The following is a 20,779-nucleotide window of genomic DNA, read 5'->3' as shown; positions in this document are numbered from 1 at the left end:
CAGTAAATTTGTCACTTCTCTGATCATCTTTGATCGGCCTCTGACCAAATCGCGCGCAAGTGCGTCACGGATTCATCTGTTCTTGTGGTTCGTATGGTTTATATGCCTCCATCTCATTTCCTGCTGTTCAAACCATATACAGTATATGGTTCATACGACAGGTAATGTGCAAAACGGAATATATATATAAATTCCAACCCTGATACAAAAAAAACAAATCCATGACACAGGTGATTTGATATTTGCAAAATATTCAAATTTTATTCATTCATATAATATTTCATATTATAATAAATTGTACAAAAAGGCTGTTCTACTACAATGTAACATGGTTACCTCATATTACTGTAATGTAACAATGAAGCAATCATCGACTCAGATGTATTTTTTTAGGATCGCTTTTATCTTTCAAAGTTTGTTGGATGCTGCAGCTCAAAGAATGAAAGCTGGAAAACTTTACAAAACAACCCACATTTATGACAAGTACGAACATAACCAGTGCTGTCTTCGTCCCAATCCACATTATTAGGTACGAACAGCATCTGGCTTGAGGAACAGTCTGCTGTGCCAGTAGTCTGGGTTGTCAAATGATGTGTTGCTGCCAGGCTCCCCGATGCCAGCCAACACCTTGATGTATCCCCCAATCCCTGCACACATGTCCCTGCCCATCTCCTCAGAAACAGCCCTCCCCTTCAATGGGAGGTTCTGGTAGTCTGCCTGCTCCCACCCACTGGGCATCACTCCAAATCTGGTCATCTCTTCATACTCCTCCGCCATTTCACCCCCTGCTGTGAGCACATCTGGCCTAGGCATGACCATACCGCTCACATTCCCCTGAAGTGCAGGTTGTTTATTTGTGTTGTGGTACTTCTCCTCCTCCTCATCTTCCTCCTCAAGCTCTTTTTTCAACACCTCCACTATTTGGTCTGTTTCCTCTGTCTTTGCTGCACTCTTTGAAGATGTTTGACTCCCACATCTCTCCCATGCTGGATCATCTCCCTCTATAGAGTGCAAACGCCTGATATCCATGTATTCATACCTGCCTATCCCTTGAGCTGCCTCTTCTTGGTCATCCACAGCTCTGATCCCACTATCAGAGTCTCCAGTAAGCTGATGTTTCTCTGTGGAGTCTCTTTGCTCTGCAACACCTGCTTCACTGTCTCCATCTTCTTGCTTCATCCTTACAGCTGAGATTGGTGTCAGAGTTTCCACATCCGTTGTTTCCTCTATAGGTAAGCGAGCCATGAGGGTTGGTGAGGTTTTACAACAAACTGCCGCTGAGTTGGCCTCTGCCTGTGACAGGATGCTGCTGGTCGAGCAAAGAGGAGCACCATATTCTTTGCTCATGATTTCATATTCCTGGGAGGGATTTATCGCCACAAGAGACAGATTATTCTTGAGTCTTGAGTTTCTTTGCCCAGAATGAGAGGCGCTGCAGACTGTGTGCCAAGACAGAATGTGTAGAAGGGAGATCAGGAGGGAGAAGCCACGATTATGTATTGTTTACACTACCACTTACAAAACAGTCAAGTAAATAATCGAATAAATCAGCATGCTCCCATCAGAGTGCTGGTAGTTTACCTCTCTGTGGAGTAACACGTGACCCAGCCAGGACATAGCCACAGTGGTCCACCTCCTCTTCTTCCTCTGCAGTCCACACTTTATACGAGGATGGACTTGATGCTGATGAGAGCTTCCTGTGCCGGCTAATGGCTATTCGAGGAGTACCCCTCTCGGAGCCAAACCTGGCCCTGTGAAGACTCCCAGTCCGTGAACCCTCCTCATGCAGCTCTGCCTCTCTGCCACTCCCCCTGAACTCTGACCTCTCGGGCAGCGTCCGCACAGAGCTCAGTCGAGACCGCTGAAGCCACAGCTGAGACAGAAAAACGGAAGACATGTACTGATGCAGCAGCTCTAATGCGCTTTGATGTGCCTCACTTCCTCTGCTAATGACCCACTGGCACTGTGGGGTCGTAATATTGATTCTAATATGGCTATTGGAAAAGTCTAGTTCAGAGTTTTAAAACCATATCACCTGTGCAATTGTAGTAATGTGTTTGTTTGCATGCATGTGTGTGGTTTTGAGAGTCCGTATCACCTGGCGGATACTGTCCACGGGGCTGGGGTTCATTGGCAGGTATCCAATGGGTCCAGCCTGAGAGGTACCACTCTACAAATCAGGGAAGAAAAAGTGTTATGTTCTCGTTTCCTTTGCCTCTGATCTAATCACAATGGTCCCAAAAGAGTCTAAAATGTATGTGTGTTTCATTACCCTGTAAGAATTAATCCGTGAACGAGACAGACTCCAAGATGGAGAGTGTTGGAGAGGAGGAGTAGTGAAACCATCCTCCAGTCCTTCCTCCTGTTGGTCTTCCAAGTCTTCCTGCAGAAGCCCTCGCTCTGATTCTCTTCGATGGATCTCGACAGAGGCAGCTTCTCCTCCTTCCATCTACAGAAACGCATAGAAGCATAAAGGGTTTAACGTCTAAGTCAACAGCCAGTGGACTTAACTTTAGAATAAATGACGATGATAGCCTCACCTGGATGACAAGATATCTTGGTGGGTCTCTTGCCATGCGAGTAAAGTCACTGGCCAGCTCTTTGAAGGTCGGCCTTATATTCTCATCAATCATCCAGCCTAAAGAGAATAAGCTAAACATGTCAGATCATATCTTTGTGTTTCTGCATACTGGTTGTCATGTTTCATCATACTCACATTTAACCATGACCATGTAGACGTCTATGGTACAGATGTGGGGCTGTGACAGTCGTTCCCCCTTCTCCAGCAGACTCGGCACCTCCTGAGGCTGCACGGATGCATACGGCTCCGCCCCGAATGACATCATCTCCCACACTGTCACCCCTGTCCGGGAAGAGAGACGCCACATTTGAATGCTGCCTGCCAGCTTTCAAGAGGAACGTTTATTTTATTAGTACAGCATAACATCACACACTCACACAAGGAAACCCGCAGCCGCTTACCATAACTCCAAACGTCACTTTGATGAGTGTATCTCCGGAACAAGATGCTCTCCAGTGCCATCCATTTTATGGGTGTCTGGATTAAGTGACAAATTGCAGACGTGCCATAAATCGAGGAGACAGTGAAAACCTCTCAACTGTGACTTATTAAATGAGTCATAACAACCTTGGTGTCAGTGTAAATGTATTTCTTGTCATCGGGATAAAGGAGGTCTGCTACACTGTAGTCAGAAATCTGGACCTGGTAGTCGTTCTTCAACAGGATGTTTCGGGCAGCCAGGTTCCTGTGGACCATGCAGTGCTCCTCCAGGTAGTACATACCCTGAGACACAAACATACATACAGTATACACTCTATATATTGTTCAAAACATGTGGTTGCTCAAAAAAAGTCTGTAGCTCATGTCGCACTTACTTTAGCAATCTGCACACACCAGTTGAGCAGGCGCTGGGGGTCCAGGCTGTTCTTGTGCTGCCTGATGTGCTCCAGTAAGGAGCCCTGTGAACTAAGCTGGGTCACCAGTTGCAGACTGGGACCCGGACAGATGCCCAGCAGCCTCACGATGTAGGGGTGGTCCAGGCTGCCCATGGACAGCATATGCTACACAGAGGGAAAAAACACTGTTTACTTGATATGATACGTTGCATTTTGTATGAAATGTTGTACGTATGTGACATTAATTGCTCTTTCTGTAATGCTATGACTCACATCAGTGATCTCAGTGAAGGTCTGTCGGCCTGAGCTATCCTGGATGGTTTTAATGGCCACAGGGATCTTCACAGTCTCTCCCTCCGGAGTCCAAACACCCTTAAACACAATTAAATGCACAGCAGCATTCACATCAGTTCACAAGAATCAGTGAAACTTGTATCAGTCTTCTAAAATTCTAATGGAACATCAATCAGTGGATTATCAGTGGATGTGCACAAAGTTAATAAATACCTTGTGCACTATGCCAAAAACTCCAAAGCCAAGGGCTTTGATTTTTTTCAGCTCTGAAGGCCTCAGGATGCGGGCATGAACCTTGGTGCCTTTCTCTCCGGGGCCAAGTGGCTCAAAGCTCTGCCAAAAATTCCCATTATTACATTCCTCTCTGAAAACAAATGCATGTAGCAGTCAAAGCAAAAGCAGCTCATGTGGTTGGATGGTCTCTAAAGTCTCACCTCTCCGCTCTCCAGGTACCTCCTCATGGCTCTCTTGCGGCGGATGGCCAAGCCTCGGTGGTACAGCACACCCAGGAAAAACAACACCAGGCATAATATCAAGCAAGCCGGTAAACCTAAAGCTATGCCTGTGATCTGACCACTGCAGAGGGAAGCAGAGAGAGAGACGCTAATGTGCAGATTCCAACTAACAAAGGTGCAGAAGGGATTGGAAAGAAATATTGAGCGAAACAAAAAAAGTCTAATCGGGGAACAGTTTATTTGTCAAATTTGCACATATGCATGTCATATGCATGTCATATGCATGTCCGAATAAAGTTAATGTCTCAAAAGAAAATGAGGGATCAGGTGTGCAGTTTGTGAAGTTAATTTGTGTCTCAATTGCTCAATTTGCAACACTGGCCCTGTGTCATATGTATTGAGTTGTGGATGGATCACACACATTGCAGTGTAGTGTTTTATATTCACCAGCAGGGGGAAACACTCACCTGCTAACTGCCAGTCTAGCTGCCTCTAAACAATCATTTAACCCTGGGCCTGAGCACCTGTAAGGATAAACACATCATTGATTTGATAATTGTTACACATCCACAGATGGACACACACACACACACACATATAATTTGGATCCAGTCTCACCCCTGTGTGCAGTTATGGTGACATGGTTCACAGTGACCTTCCCTGTTGGGGTATTTGAAGATCAGTCCCCTCTGTCCATCATTTACCCCAGTGGGACAAGAGGACATGCAGTAAGGACCATCTCGAAGGTTGGCGCATGCCATACACTTGTCTGCACCCTAACAAAGAAAGGGACGGAGGAAGATACGTATATGAGAAGCTTAGACACATCATATTTACTGTATGTATAACTCTATGGGGAGGCATTGAAACCTGCAAATAACACCGAATAAATGATTTAGACCATTGGCTACTACACATGATTCAAAATATAATGGGCAGGAAGTGGCGGAGAGTCGATACGAAATGTAATAATGGAAGAGAGCAGCGACTTCGTCAGCATTTTGTTGAGATTTGTTGCAGATTTTACATTGGACAGAAGGTGTCACAAGAGCATCAGCGGAATAAAGTTGTTTGAAAGGAACAAATCCAATTTCTTTCAATAATTTAGATAGTCATCATTGCTATTGCAGGGCAAATTATAACTCATGTCTAGACAGTATTAATATTACGATATAAAGGTTGTTGGGTTTGGATTCAGAGATTTGTGAGACAGAGTAAAACTATTAAAAATGGGGGACAAAAATATGATTCTGAGGGAGACCCGTCCATTCCCAGAGGGATTTATGGCCTCGTAAAGTAGTAAAGGTATGACTGTAAGAACAATAAAAAACCATTATTATTGGATAATTAGCTAAATGTAATTGAAAATCCATACAAAGACATTGGGCCACAGTGTACTATCAAAGAAAGTGATTACCGGTCCAGTACAGCTGGACGTCCCGCTCTGAGGCTTGCACTCTGGATGACAGGCAACGCACTCGCCATCAGGTCCTGCAAATTCCCTTGGAGCTCTAGGGAAACAATATTCAAATACATATATGGTCAGATAAAATCAATATATTCAACACACAAACAACCCCAGTAAGAATATCAACACACTTATGTATCTACTGACCCAGTGTGGAAATTACAGCGACCCACACATGTGCCGTCTCGGCTGTAGTTCCTACAGGAGAGACAGTGGTCGGGCCCCGGGCCCCAGCAGCCTGAGTCTGAACACAGCGGGTCACACACATGGCCCTCTTCAACTGCACACACAACAATGTGAGAAAAACATCAGGAAACTCATGACGATTTATCAATATGGAGATTGCTAAAAGTGTATAGTAGCCCACAGTTTGTTCAGCTCAACGAACAACAAAAGACAACGTGTTTCATTTGGATTACAGACAGGTTCCTTCTATCTCGTCTCACCACACTCTGCCAGCGGCCTGTTGTTGTTGAAGTTGTTGACTCGAACTCTGCGGCCCCTGAACAGCTGCGGCCAGTTCACTGTGTGGTGGTAACAGAGGTTGGCATTCTGACTGATGTACACACTGCCATCGCTGATCTCCCGGAGAGAGCGCAGGCCCAGTGAGGTAAGAGTGTGGATATGCATCACCATCAGAGAAAAACGCCTTTGGTTGGAAGGTTGGAGGACAGAGGGGACACAGACAAAAAGAAAACAAAGGGAAAAAAAACATTTAAGTTAGCTGGAGAAATATTTATGATATAGATATATATATATACTGTATATGTCAAAGAATTACTTAAAATTTGCAACACTTGTTTGTTTATATAGCAGCTCATAGCAGTTAGGAGGGTGTAGAGTGCGTGAGAGAGCAGTGATGACACACGGTTATACAACACACTTAGCATGTAATATAGATACGAGTACACAAGAATCAGAACCATCCTGAGGCATGCAGCATGTTTAAAGTCAGTAAGATTACATCGTAAGAGCGTTAGTACCATGTGAATATCTGATCTTTCTATATAGAAGAACATTTTGTTGATATGTTATTTGTTTAATCAGGTTAATTAATCATCTTTTACTGATTCACATCAATTTCTACTGGGCTCCAACTGACACATTAACAAACATCAGTGTGTGTACACAAGCCTTACTTGTAGAGAGACCTCCCTTGAATGGTTGTGAGACTCGAAAAAACAGACAGATCATTCAGTTCTTTGGGCCACGACTGGATGTTTAGGATATCTGACAATCAAACGCAGTGATTAACATTCAAACATAAAGACTGCAAAGGTATTTAGATTGTTTTAGGCCATTATCAGCACATTGCAGAACATTTTTCCAGATTATGAGATGGATAATGAATTGGTGATAGGTGTCGAGAACAGCAACCCACTCTGCTGTCATGTATCCAAGACTTATTTCTCTTCACCGTGTCTATTTTTAAACAGCTGTATTTCCAAGTGACTGAATGTAACTTTGGCAAGAATAGCGGTTTGTCAAAAATATCACATTACACTTAAAATGAATTGAAAACAATTGTCAACAGGATTTAGATTTAAAACCTACCAGTGTGCTTTGATTACACTTTGAAATATTAATTACAACAGTAGTCTGCTACAACATGTAAAACTATCACCAAGCATTGTGATCCATTATTAGCACCAACAAAGTTTACACAAACCTGTTATTTCTCTCACGGTGCGAAACACTTCCAGCTTTTTGGCATCCAGGGGCGGGATGTTTTTAAAGTCATCTCTATGAAGAATAAAACACGCAATATGAACAGGCTAACTCTACATAGCTGCACGCAGTGATCCTTCAGGCAGGGCAGGCAATTTACCCGAGAATCCCCGTGACCAGGAAGTGAAGGCTGCCCTGGATCTTGGTGCAGTTGATGAAGCTGTCGATGTTGCTGGAGTCCACCGTCTGTCTATGCTCAGCTCCAGTGCCTTCACACACTACAGGAATGACCGAGCACCATCTTAATCTTTGATGACTGACAAATATACTCAATGTAAGAAGTGGAAAGTAGATATTATACAGTGTCAACCTTTTGGGCAGAGTCCACTGCAGAGCTCACACTGCTGCTGGCCGTCTCTCTCCACCTCCATCTTGTCTGGTGGACAAACGCTTACACAAGAGCTGTCGTCCACCAAGAAATGGGCTACAGGGAGCAAGACAAAAAAAAAAAGAACACTATGACACAGGCTTGCAATATCAGGAAGGCTAGTTAAAGTATTTTCCAAATTGCACAAAAAGTAACAAGACAACATGTTGAGGATACAAACACACGAACAAACACAAGCCACTCACTGGGACACTGGGAGACACAGATGGATCCGTACTGATATTTGGCATTGGGGTTGGTCTCCATTTGAAACGTCTGCTTGTCATAGATCAAAGTCTGGGGACACTGAGGCACACAGGCTCCAGAGTCGTTGAAATGACGACATGCCTACACACACACACACACACACACACACACACAAACAAACATTTGAGCAAACATATGCTAATTAAGTCCTGAATCCAAATGATGGGTAGCTCAGTAAAGAAATCATCTTAAAGTACAACCATGGTTTGGCTCAAATAATACAAATCATTTCTGTTAAATATGAATTCTGACTGCTTTCCATAGCACAACACTATACACAGTTGTATAAGTCTGTTAGTCCCTCACCTGTTCCAGAATGGCATATATAAACAACTACTGCTTAGATCGTTGGATACATGTTGGATATTTATGGCCCCAGAGGATGAATCTTACAGATCTGTTGACATTTTTTGGCTTTCGAACGAAATGTCTCAATCACTATTGGATGGAGCTGTGACATTTGGTGCACAGATTCATAATCCCTCAGATGAATTGTAGTAAGTGAAAAGATCCTCTGACTTTTCATCTGATCACATTTTGAATTTATCATTCATGCTTTTCCCCATCAGCCTCAGATGTACATTGTGTTTAGTGCTAGTTAGCAGACATGCTAAACTAAGACAGGGAACATGGCTGGCATTATGCCGGCTGAACATCAGCATGTTAGCATTGTAATTGCAAGCATGCTAAAAGTCATTCATTAGCTCAAGGCACTGCTGTGAGTAGAGCCTCACAGCTGCTAACATGGCTGGCTAAACTCACAAGCTATATTGACGGAAAATCAAACCCGGAAAATACATAATCATAATATTAATTTGTTTCTGTTTGGGAGCTGCCTCAAATATCAGATGAACCATCAAAAAAAGAGTTTAAAAAGCAGGTCACGTGCACAACTATTACTGTGCATTGACAACACTGGGTTGGATGTCAGTGAGCAGGTTTCAAGTGTCTGCAAGGAGACACAGACCAGACTATATTACTGTAACAAAAAACAATAGCTGCCTGGAAGATGGGAATTGAATCAAAAGAGCGAGCATATTTGTAATTGGTTAACATCCACCTGTAAAGTCCTTAAAACCATTGACTTTCAAGTATATCTGTTACAATAGAACCAATTCTGGAAGCAAAGTCTTTTTTTACATAAAGGAGGCAAAACAGTATGTATTTTTAGCTTCCTTTGTCACTGAAGAATAAAAAAACCTACGGTATAATGTTTGCAAAGACTGCCTTTGTCTTCATTATATCAAAAACAGAGTACTTACAAAACAATCCACATCCAGAGGGCCTTTACATCCCGCTGCACATTCTATGTGACAGCAGTCCCTGGGGCTCGTCCCAAAACAGCGGCCATTACACTGTGGAGCGCACACCGTCTTAGTCACTGAGACACACGGGAGAGACGGGTTAAACAGAGGTTACCAATGTGCATAGGTGTCTTTAAGATAAGAGATAAGATAAGATAATCCTTTATTAGTCCCTCAGTGGGGAAATTACAGGATTACAGCAGCATTGCTCACAAGTAAATACAAATAAAAGATAAGAATCAAGTAATATAATAAACTAAACAGTAAACAGTAAAACAGGAATAAAATAAGTATCGTAGTAAAAATAATCTTTCTCTCTGTCTCTGTGTATTTCAGTCTATGAAGAGTGACAGTCAGTGATGAGAAAGAAGGAGGAGGAGAGAGATACAACACAGAGAGAAAAACAGGCAAACAGAACAATTGGGCACTCACAGATCTGACATTGGTCCTCATTTGGCCCCCAGCAGTAATCTCCACAGGATTTGTGGCATGGGCCTGACAGAGGGAAAGAGAGGCAGTATAAGAGAGAGTATCGAGAGATCATTGAAAGATATGTGAAATAGGACTAACCCAACACCAACCTCTCTCTCCATTGTACTGGATGTCAATTGGAGCACTATTGTCCCTGATGATATCTTGCCAGAAGATCCAGGGGCCGTAACTCAAGTACTTGTTGTTGATAATCTGCACTCCTCCCTCCAGAATCTCTGTGAAGAAATCATAAGAAATTATGCAGAGAGAGCGCAGGCTGGATGTCCTTTAGCAACACTTTAGACTGCAGCCCACACATTAAAATGTGAATACTTTTTACATTCTGGGTAAAATATACAAAACGTATACCAGCGGGTACAAGGATAGACGTACAGGCAGTAAAGGACCTACAACTAAATGACCCAATGAACACTCTTTTTTTCCAATCAGGATTTATGTCACATAACTGGAAGGTACAGACTCAAACACAATCGTCACGTACATACAGGGACATATTTCACCTCTGCCTTGAATCCATCCAAAGCATTTTTAGTGGCAGTGGGCTGCTGTGCCCACAGGGGGAGAGGAATGGCATAACCTTTTACAAAAGCTATATCACGAAAACTGCACCATCATTCTTTCCAACATTTGTTTTTGTTGTCGGTATTGTGCATGTGGGCTCACGGTCACACTGTCCTGGCTTACTGGGATTTACTGATTAGAACAGAGCCATCGTTAAAGCTATTAGCAACACCTGCGCTTTTCCTGCGAGGCCGAGACGAGAGTCTGAATATCTGCTGAGAGAAAGGCCACTGAGACAGAGCTTTGATAAAGTGCTATACCACGATGTCAAGGATTTGGGGAATGCACGCCTTGCCATAAATCGTCTTCATACCACTTAAGAAGACATGAAGATTAGCCGACAGTGAAGATAAGTGAAGATTGGGATTTCCCCTAATTGTTCCAATACATTGTCCTGCCATTCTTTCAAAGTAACTGTCAGCTATCATAACAACATCTATGTTTCTCTGCACATAAAATGACACATCTTGTGTTTCTTTGGACAAAACTTAAAGAAGTTTACATAGAAGAACAGCACAGCAAATCTTAAAAGCCCGATTCACACGTTGCACACGAGAAATCGTTCTGTTTTCTCGGTTAACCCGCTTTACCTGTCAGATTTGCGAGGCCCAGCTGCCGCAGGCCGTTGGAGCCGTCTTTGGGGTAGTTGATTAAGACAGAGAGAGCAAAGCGTCTCTCATAAAGGCTGTTTCCTCTGATGACCCGTAGTTGCCCCAGAGGAATCTCCTGAAAGTGGTTCATGGCAATGAGGACATAGCCAGTCACCTCGCGGATTGCCTGGAGGGAAAGAAGAGGACCACACTTCTACACCTCGTACATAGAAATCAGTTTGAAAGACAAGGCATTTGGGATTTTGGGATTTTGTTTACCTTGAGAAAGGAGAAGTCCCAGCAACTCTCAATTTGAGTGATCTCCAGGTTTCCCATGATGATCTCACAGCCGTCATAACGGTCCTTAATCAGGTTGTACTGAATCTCCTGAGAACCTGTGGAGCTCAGTCCGTTCTGCGTACCAGGACACACCACTGACAAACATACAGAGACGAGACACAAATATGACTCGACTTAGTTTAAAGGGTGATTTAGGGGCCGGTGAAGAGCACCTTGGGTCAATGTATCACTTTACTTGCTATATATGTTACACCATGGCAGTGGTTGTGTACGCTTGGCTTATTTACTACACATCCAGGCAGAATGTGTTGCAAGATCACGTGTGCTGAACATCACATTCAAATCATTTGCAAACTATGCAAACATTGTGTTTTTTTAATGAATTTTGCTGTCTGGTTTCTGTTAATTTCTGTAACTCTTGAAGATAAGCAGACTCTAGAAACTTTTTTGAGTTGTGTAATCCACCGCAGTGAACATCAAGTCTGTATCATGTTTTGCCAGAGTTATCATTGCAACATAATGTGCTGTATTACAGTCCAACAGTTACGTGACTTTGACAAAGATGAATGCAGTCTGTGAATCATTACACAATTCAAGCACGTTTTCAGAGTTGCTGTCTGCTGATTTATTTTGATACCATCCAGAAATGTATGGAAACCAATGGCAGCTTGGAATGCTTGAAAACAAGTCGCATATTTGAGTGAGAGGGTTATATTGTGCAGTACTCATGGGCTTGGTCTTCTTGATACTGCGTGTGCTGCTGTTTTGGCTGGAGAGTTTGATGCGAAGCACAGTAATACAGACAGGCTGTAACCCCGGTACATGGAGCAGTCCAGGCCTGCGGCTGATGGAGTGGAAGTTGAGGGAGAGGGACTTTTCTCAGACAAAGTTCCTCATTGTGACAAAGCTATAAATGTGGACTGTGTGTCCCAGTGACTGAAGAGTGATGCAGTGACGGACAGTGCTCCTGTGTGTGTGCATGCGCGTATGTATGTGAGTATCTGAGGGGTCTGCGTTGCTGAGATCATACCAGCAGACAATGGGCCTTGTGTGAGTAGGACTTTCTGGCAGAGGGAAGGGAAATATCATGAACGTAAGGAGGATTGCACACTATTTTGTATACTGACCAACAAAAACTGTGGAGCTGGCCCTTTATGTGCAAAGACAAAACACCTGCAGCTGTCAACACAACCCACATTTCCTGTCTTTATTGGGAACATGCAGAAGTATAAACCAAAATCTTCCATCTACACTGAAGTGACGTTGATCCCTTCCATAAACAAACCTTTTAGGCTTGTTGCGGAGGGTTTTTATGGAACATTGCATGTTGACAGATGTAGCGTATCCCACATCTTCGTGAAAACATAGAATAAAAGTGGAATGCTCAGCCTATCTTGGAGAGTTGCATGATAATTCTTACTATTACAGCAATTGAAACTCAATCATGCACAACACAGCTAAATTAGTGATTTTCAGTTAAACAAAAACAATCATCTGCAGATTGCATGTATCAACATGAACAGGACAAATTGTTCTCAGTGGCTTTTTACAACTGGGATCATTGCATGCAAGCTATTTTGTCTCCACGAGGGCATTGATGTTGCTGGCAGCCATCACGAGCAGAATATCAAGTGGCGATGTATTGCTGCATTAAGGGCCTTGATTAAAGCCCAGTAACAACAGTAAAAAAGCTCTCAAGGAGCAGAGCACAAAGGAAAGAAGAGACGAGGGTTAATAGTTTATAAAATGTAGCCTCTTAACCGCTGACAAGTCTATGGTATCCATGTTAATTACTCTATTATATTCTATCATTGTATTACATCCTATTCTATTCCATCAAAATATAGTTGCATACCATGTTAGAAACTATGACAATTCAATGCAAGCAAATGCTAAGGAGTAACTGCCAACAGGTTAATTCAAGCAGGAACATTTTATATAATAATAATTATAATAATTAATTGATGAAATAATGTCAATTAAAACAGGCAAGACAAGGTTTCATATATAATAAAATCCTCTTACCTTCGTGTGTTTGGGATGATGCTGTTTGTAGCCACCATGATAAAGTCACACTCTGTAATATGACTCCCCACCTGATCATGTTGATGTCGAATCTATTCAGTGAGATATGATCATATCACACAGGTTTAGGTAGTCCTGGATATGCAGCATGGATACAAATGAATCTTTAGGTCTCACGCTCTGCCTCTGATAGACGAGACAAACAAATAGTCAAAGTGAAGGAGAAATGCAGCTCCTTCTATAAGACTTTGAAACCAAACATGACTAATGAGAGCAGCGAAATCGCGCCAATTGCAAAACTAACAACAACAACGAGCAGTCGTTCAACGAACGGCAGTTCATTTTGACGCCGGGCTTCCCCTCCCAGACAGAGACGTGTGATTGGCCAGGAGCCTGATATATTCACCAATCAGAGGTTGGTCCGTCAATATATTTTTTACGAGCTGCTGCCTCAATTGTTGCCGTGCGCATCCAAACGGGTAAAATCCTGATAGATTCTATATTTTATTTAAAAACACATCATGCGCATGTAGATAAAGCTGAATAGCATGATATAAATGAATGTACTTTTACCTTTAGTATGTCAAGTTGACTGTTTGTGTGTGAATTGATTCAAAAAAGTAACTTTTTGATGAGCAAATGTTTGTTATCCAAACCTTTTCCATGTGCACCAGTGCAAACACCATGTACCCTATACATGTCCCTTCATGTGCAGTTATTTTGGTTTCATGTTGCCAGCTGCTGCATGAGGAAGCAGTACTGTGGCTCCCAGTCAGCAGCCCAGTGCTGAGTGGCTGCACTGTCTTCCCTGTAAAGAGCAGTATTGTCCCCACAGCCCTAAACTGGTTAATCACCTCTTTGATGCGTATGGAGCGGCCTGTCACAATGGGGCACATTGTCAGATGGTCAAGTGACTTCTGAACCCAAAACAAGAACAAGCTTAATTTGAGAAAATGGCCCCAGAGCAGGCAAGATTCCTAAACATGAAACTGCGAGTGAAAGGGGAACGTCTTAATAGATAAATATCAGTGACTCGACACATGTCCTGTTACTCATTTTTTTGTATGAGAGAGAGCGGAATAGTTGCTGTTTGTTTGGAAGTATCCCCATGTGGGAATTTGAATAATAGTGAGAGTACTCAATCATAGCATGGTCCAAGTACACATTAATTCTCCTCGCATCAGCCTGCACTATTAAGTTGAACTGATAACTGTCCTCCCCGTCCAGCAGGAGGAGACAGAGTCTAAGGATTGGTGCTCAGACACCAGAGCTTCTGTAGGGCCTTGGGGAGGTGAACTCTCAGCCAGTGTTTGCACCTACATGGTTGTTTTATAAGATTATTATTTGACCCAAAAGTTTTATAACAAACTCTTCTAATAAAAGGATCAGCTAAGATCTGTCCACTTGCCTGTTGAATGACGGAAACAATACTCAGTAAGTTGAAAGTTTTTTTTACAACCTGAGTCAGTGAACATAAACAACAATCAGTGTGGATTTTGTCTGTCTTGCTTAGTAAAACAGTATAAAGGGAAAATATCACAATGGCATTCAAACAAATAAATGTTTGGTGAGTATTCTCACATTCTCAGTTGGGTGTCTCTACCGTCAGGTCAAGAAAAGTGGCTTCAATAAAGGACTAATGGTTCCTGCAGAGTCCGACAGTTTCACATCGCCAACATGGTGTCAGCCTTGGTGGCCCTGTCCCTTCCAAGGCGAGCTGTGGGGGTGACTGCTGTGGCCTTTTGCAGTTGCCACTCCCTTCAGGGATTGATGAATTGATTGTGGGGCTGCTGCCAGTGTGTCTGTGCCCTGGGTGAAGGCGTCCCGGTTACGGGTGGGAATCCCAGCTATGGCATCCGCCCTGGGGCTACTATTGTGGCAGACCTGCAGGGGGCCATGGGGGCTGGTGGCCCCGGGAGCAGCTCTGACCCACATACTGCTGTCACACCCCTGGAGACACAGCAGCACTCTCCCCTACACGGACCTCTGATTGGCCCAAACAAAATGACTCTCTGCGGAGTGCTACAATTCCAAACTACCTGATTGTGCCAAACTTCTCTTGAGGGCAGCAGTTAGGAAAGGCCAAAAGAGAAAGACGACGTAGATCTGTGTCCTTCCCACCTCATTCACCTGCTCATTTTCAATATCAAGCTCGTCATATGTGCTGTTAAGTAATCTGGCATTTTTCTTAGTTGGGAACTGGTACGATAAACAATTGCTGAGTTAAAAATGAATCCTGAAGTCAGCATCTTGAGCAAGTTCATCAAACAATTCTTTTTAAATCAATAGATTCTGGGGTTTTCAATGAGATATATGTGTGTAAGAATCTTAAACTAGTTAATGGATTTTTTTGTGCAGGCACAAACGATATAGATCAAAGTAGGGGAAAGACAGATAACTTAACAAACAGATAAATAAGCATCTTATAAGGTATCAACTGAGGAGTTCAAATATGTTAAACACAACACATGATAAAAATGAGTATGGCAAAGTAAATTAGTTTTGGTGTTTTTATTGATAGTTCGACAAAGTGCCATGAATCATTAAATCATTCAAGACTTTTGAACACCAGTTTGTGTTGTTTTTATTTTTCTCCTCTTGATAATATCCCACTCAATTAAATAAATCTACGTTCAGATTGTTTCTTTTTAAAATAAACTTTACCCGTTGGAATGGTCTTGCTTTTCTACATTTTTCAAGTTAATCTGGCAATCGTCATTGAATGAAGGATGTTCAGCCACAACGGTACTGTGAGTGCATCGGTGTTACAGATCATCGGTGAGACACTTGAATGTTGGACATCCCGACGTACAAACCTGTTATCAAAGAGAAACAAACCACTGGCAATATAAGGCCACAAAAACAACGCAATAGAGGGCACATCACACACACAAGCTGCTGTCAGTTGTACATATCTGCCACCACACTGACCCCAATATCTGGTGTATCAACAACACTTTCAATTTGATCGCGAATAACACGGCACTTTTCTTGTTACATAAACATATATACAGCTGTGCCCACATAGAAAAGCATGCTTTTGCATATTAGAAGGTTTTTTCGGTAAACATTTATTATTACAGCATTGTTCCAACCAGCAGCAGTAATTTGGACTGACAAATGTAGAGTCTGAGGAAACAGGCTATTACAATTCACTTTTATTACAGATCTTGTACAGTATTAACATGCCTTATGATGCAGTATTACTGTCATCCACTCTCCTATTTTTTCATTTTTTGTGTGATATGTGTGAACAGTCAAAAAGACAACTGATCTAGTTAGCAAATTAAGAAAAACAACACTAAAAGCAACACTTGCCTTTTGGTCCACAATAAATAAATACTCCGTTCAAAAATACAAGAAAAAAAAACAGACATTACATTTTGTACAACTATAATGCATCTGGATATTTTTTGCAACATAATGCACATGGAGACACGGTGCATTATGCCAATTAGGGATGAATAAATCAGGATGACAAGCAATGTGAGTTCTTTTGATGGATATAGTGCAGCTGCTCGCATAAACTGACTTCAAAAATGAACATTCGAAAATCATGTCAGCTCTCTGATATTGCCAATCACATGCTCTGCTGCATCGATCTCCACTTTTTTTTTTCCAAAGCCACAGAGCTGGTACAGTGTCCCTGTTCTGTCATCTGTATCAGTTCAGCGATTATATCTCGCTGGCACCAGACAAAATGTTTTAACCCTTATTGAGGCAGGCAAGTCGACTAAGAACAAATCTTTATTTACAGCAGCGACCTGCAGTAGTTCACAGCTCTAACAAGCCCGTGAGCCGGGACTGGGACGTCTCCATGCAGATTGGGAAGAGAGGTAATACACACTGATAACAGGGCACCTTTCTTCACCAGCTAGCTGCCTGAGCAGCAAATGCACATTGCAATAAAGGGAAAAGAACCATTTGATGCATACACATGAATAATAATAAAATAAAACCAATAAACAAACCAAAGAATAAATAAATAAATACATGTTGACAAAAATACAAATTGGTTAAGACTAAGTGTGTCATCTGGTTTTCTGTTTAATAAAATAAGTAGAATTCACATTTTCATTACATCTAAAATAAATTCAAATTTTGTTTTTTTTGCACATTTTGAGGTCTGAAGCGCATGATTTGGTGTTAAAACAGAAGTATGAACAGTAAAGGACAACTTCACATTTATCTGAGCCTGTATGAGTATACGTTTTTTTTAACAAAGTGGTATTATTCTGAGATAGTAGTAGTACTCCCACTATACTATTAGGACATTCTTTATCATTTACATTAGGTTTAAAGTAGCCACCGTGAGTCTACATCATCACATTTCTCAACAAATTAAAGGTGATGTAGGTCAAAGGTTAAAGAGACTGCAAAGTAGGGGAAATACATATGCCTTTACAGTTACATTATACTATCACATCCCAATATGTATGTATTCAGCATGTAGAAGTCATTTAGGTTAACTTCGACACTATTGGTTTGTAAATATTTAAAAACCATCACCGCAGATCCAAACGAATGAAATTATTCAAAATAAAGGAAAAAATTGGAACAAGTATTGTGGTGGTGGGGGGGGGGGGGGGGAGAAAGCGATTGAGAGTCTCCCCCTGGGGGCTTTTCAGCACTGCCTCTCCATGTAAACACAATGGATCCACTACAACCACTACCTGGAGCTGGCACCCATGGCTCTTCCCCACTCTACTGACCGGACTCTTCACTTTTTGTTCTTCAGCTGATTGGCCAGCCAGTCCAGTCCCTCGTAGAGACCGTCTCCACTGGTGGCGCAGGTGGCCTGAATGTACCAGTTGCGGTGGCGTAGGGAGTGCAGGCCCAGCTTGTCTGTGAGCTCTGCAGCGTTCATGGCATTGGGCAAGTCCTGAACACAATCACATCAGGCAGGCAGTCAGGAGGCGCCGGATGGTGGGAAAGTGCAGAAAGAATGAAATACAAAAGGAGGAGACACAAGATCGGACATACCTGTTTGTTGGCAAAGACGAGAAGAACGGCGTCCCGCAGCTCGTCCTCAGCCAGCATCCTCATCAGTTCCTCCCGAGCTTCGTTCACCCGCTCACGATCGTTGCTGTCCACCACAAAGATCAAACCTGCAGGAGAGATACGTGTCTTTTTAAGGGTTAAACCACACAAAACTTCTACTATCCCAGAGTCAACTTCACCCCACTGTTAAACAATGTCATATTGCTAAATATGGTTTGGTTGCTGAACCAAGTTTATTCATTGCAGAGGCTTTCAACAACATGACTAAGAGGATAATAATCAGTCGGAGGCTGTTTGCACATGACCTCATCTAAAACATGAGTCAGATCTGCTCTCAGGTGCCGGGGGCGAGCATTTGCTGCAGGATCTGCCACAGTACTGTAAAGTCCAACATGGCTGACAGGTGAATCATCGACGGGGCTGCTGGTCTGGCTCACCCTGTGTGTTCTGGAAGTAGTGCCTCCACAGGGGACGGATCTTGTCCTGGCCACCCACATCCCACACGGTGAAGCTGATGTTCTTGTACTCCACCGTCTCTACATTAAAACCTGAATGAAAAATCAAAATCAGTTACACAAGCTGGAGGAAGTCAGTGACAAGTGTGTTGCCTAACGCTGTCGGTAATTCTGTATTTTCTCACACACCGATTGTGGGGATGGTGGTAACAATCTCCCCCAGCTTCAGCTTGTAGAGGATGGTGGTTTTCCCAGCAGCGTCCAGCCCCACCATGAGAATCCTCATCTCCTTCTTGCCTATCAGGCTCTTCAACAGGTTGCCAAAGATGTTCCCCATGATGACTGCCGGCTCTCACCTCAACTGCAACAGAACTGTTACACACAGGGAGGGAAGTGAAGCCAGCGCTTTCCATAAATAGCAACAAAACAAGCCTGTGAACCACATATATAGCAAGTCAAAAACCACACACACACAAAAAAAACACGCTCTTCAAATGCAGCTCTGACCATTACCACGTCGTTAAGGATAGAAGCCACCTCAGAGGAAAGCCAATAAAAGTATACTTCACACCAGGCGGCTGACCTGAACCATACTGGATCTCGATTATGCGGATCGGCTTTCATGTGGTGCACAGTAACCACCTTTTAAACTGTTTGCTGCAATCGAATGAATGCGAGTGTAACAATCAATTCGTATTACATTAAATGGCACATAACCTCAGGTTGTGAGAATGCATGGTGTGCACACAGCCCATAGCTTTAAAGGGGAAAGGCTTTGGCTACTTCCCTGTCTTCTGTCCCCTTTAACAGGCCAACTCTGCTCTCAACTTGTGCTGACATATCTATATACCTGAGGGGCATGTTTCTTATTCATAATCCAAAATTAGATTTAAAAAAATGCATCCACAGCCTGTACTGTACGGTAAGCAGGAGGATCCCCCTTTTATTTCTTATGATGCATTTATTTGTAACTGATGCTATCACTGATTAGCTAACTTACAAATTCATTCATTTGTATTAAATGCACACGCTATAGCTGCTAGCATGGCGTGTTAACAGCTGCAGTGGCCGCACATCCATGCACATTTGTCATAACTCGAGGGGGAGACGGCTGCTGCTGCAGTCCCCAGCAGGCGATGGATGTGAATGAGCCAACTAACGTATATATTGCGTAAAAAGGACAGTTACTCGTGCGTTAAGATAGTGACAATATTTGCGAACCTCTTCAGTACTGAAGAAGAACATTCCCCGGGTTATATTGTGTGCAGTAATGCCCCCTCGTACAGTCACGACAAAGCGCACCATGTCGGCCTGATACCGTCGATTAACGGCGGGTTAATTCACCGAGAATAGCTGCAAGGCGTTAACGCAACGACCCGCACGCTGCGGTCACTTGTGTTATTTGGATACATCTTTGAACATTTTTCACCGTTCGCATCTCATTCACTTACCCGTCAACGGCGGGCAGGCTACCAGCTGGAATCAGACAGAGAGACTGGATGATAGTCTCGCGATGAGCAAGGGCTGTGACAATGCGTATTCTCGCGATAGTTGGATGGTCAAGAGCACCTCTCACGTTTGCCATCCCGGATGACTTGTTAAAAGCCAGGGGCACTGCTGGAGAACAACTTTAATTGAATTGTCTTTTTATAAAATGTTAATAATTGTTTTTATCATCAGCATCTACCTGCTTTGAGACTTAACTTTTTTTCTATTTAATTTTTTCTTATAGATCAAATTGTGTCCAGTTTTTATTCACACACAATATCCTTTCTGTTTAAATGCTATTTGTGTGGCGTTACAGCAGGAGACCAAAAACTAAGCCAATATGAAATGTAACAGAGCTTCCACAGGAAAACATGCTTGAATAATTAAAACAGGAATCATCTTAATGAATAAGTAAATGACTGACTCTAATAGGATGCCACGTGATACTGCCTGACAGCAGCCCTCTTTGTGTCACAGACAATGAGATGACAGAAGGCAACATTGACTGAATCAATATCATAGCAGGTTACCGACCTCGAGTACTGATTTTGTTATTTTTTCAGGCAT

The 20,779-nt window shown here is 42.7% G+C and overlaps 2 protein-coding genes across 2 annotated transcripts; both read right to left on the bottom strand.

Moving 5' to 3' along the window:
- Positions 1–315: 315 nt before the first annotated feature.
- Positions 316–13,543, bottom strand: LOC306781004 (receptor tyrosine-protein kinase erbB-3-like). Its single transcript, XM_079273603.1, has 28 exons — positions 13,269–13,543; positions 11,223–11,377; positions 10,944–11,130; positions 9,882–10,007; positions 9,733–9,795; positions 9,259–9,377; positions 7,936–8,077; positions 7,673–7,786; positions 7,463–7,580; positions 7,304–7,377; positions 6,774–6,864; positions 6,081–6,283; positions 5,782–5,914; positions 5,584–5,677; positions 4,785–4,942; positions 4,634–4,690; positions 4,146–4,287; positions 3,925–4,044; positions 3,691–3,789; positions 3,397–3,582; positions 3,149–3,304; positions 2,983–3,058; positions 2,717–2,863; positions 2,541–2,638; positions 2,273–2,449; positions 2,099–2,170; positions 1,582–1,873; positions 316–1,439 (listed from the first exon to the last, which is right to left on the bottom strand). The coding sequence occupies exons 1-28, from the start codon at positions 13,345–13,347 to the stop codon at positions 526–528; spliced, it is 4,392 nt and encodes a 1,463-aa protein (XP_079129729.1). The 5' UTR covers positions 13,348–13,543; the 3' UTR covers positions 316–525.
- A 2,868-nt stretch (positions 13,544–16,411) lies between these two features.
- On the bottom strand, positions 16,412–19,080 carry arf3a (ADP-ribosylation factor 3a). Its single transcript, XM_079273499.1, has 4 exons — positions 18,914–19,080; positions 18,707–18,817; positions 18,252–18,376; positions 16,412–18,150 (listed from the first exon to the last, which is right to left on the bottom strand). The coding sequence occupies exons 1-4, from the start codon at positions 19,059–19,061 to the stop codon at positions 17,989–17,991; spliced, it is 546 nt and encodes a 181-aa protein (XP_079129625.1). The 5' UTR covers positions 19,062–19,080; the 3' UTR covers positions 16,412–17,988.
- Between the last annotated feature and the right edge of the window lie 1,699 nt (positions 19,081–20,779).

Source organism: Melanostigma gelatinosum (assembly GCF_949748355.1).
Source record: "Melanostigma gelatinosum genome assembly, chromosome: 8".
Lineage (NCBI taxonomy): Eukaryota > Metazoa > Chordata > Actinopteri > Perciformes > Zoarcidae > Melanostigma > Melanostigma gelatinosum.
The sequence above is the reverse complement of the archived record's forward strand: the minus strand, read 5'-3'. Positions and strand labels throughout refer to the sequence as shown.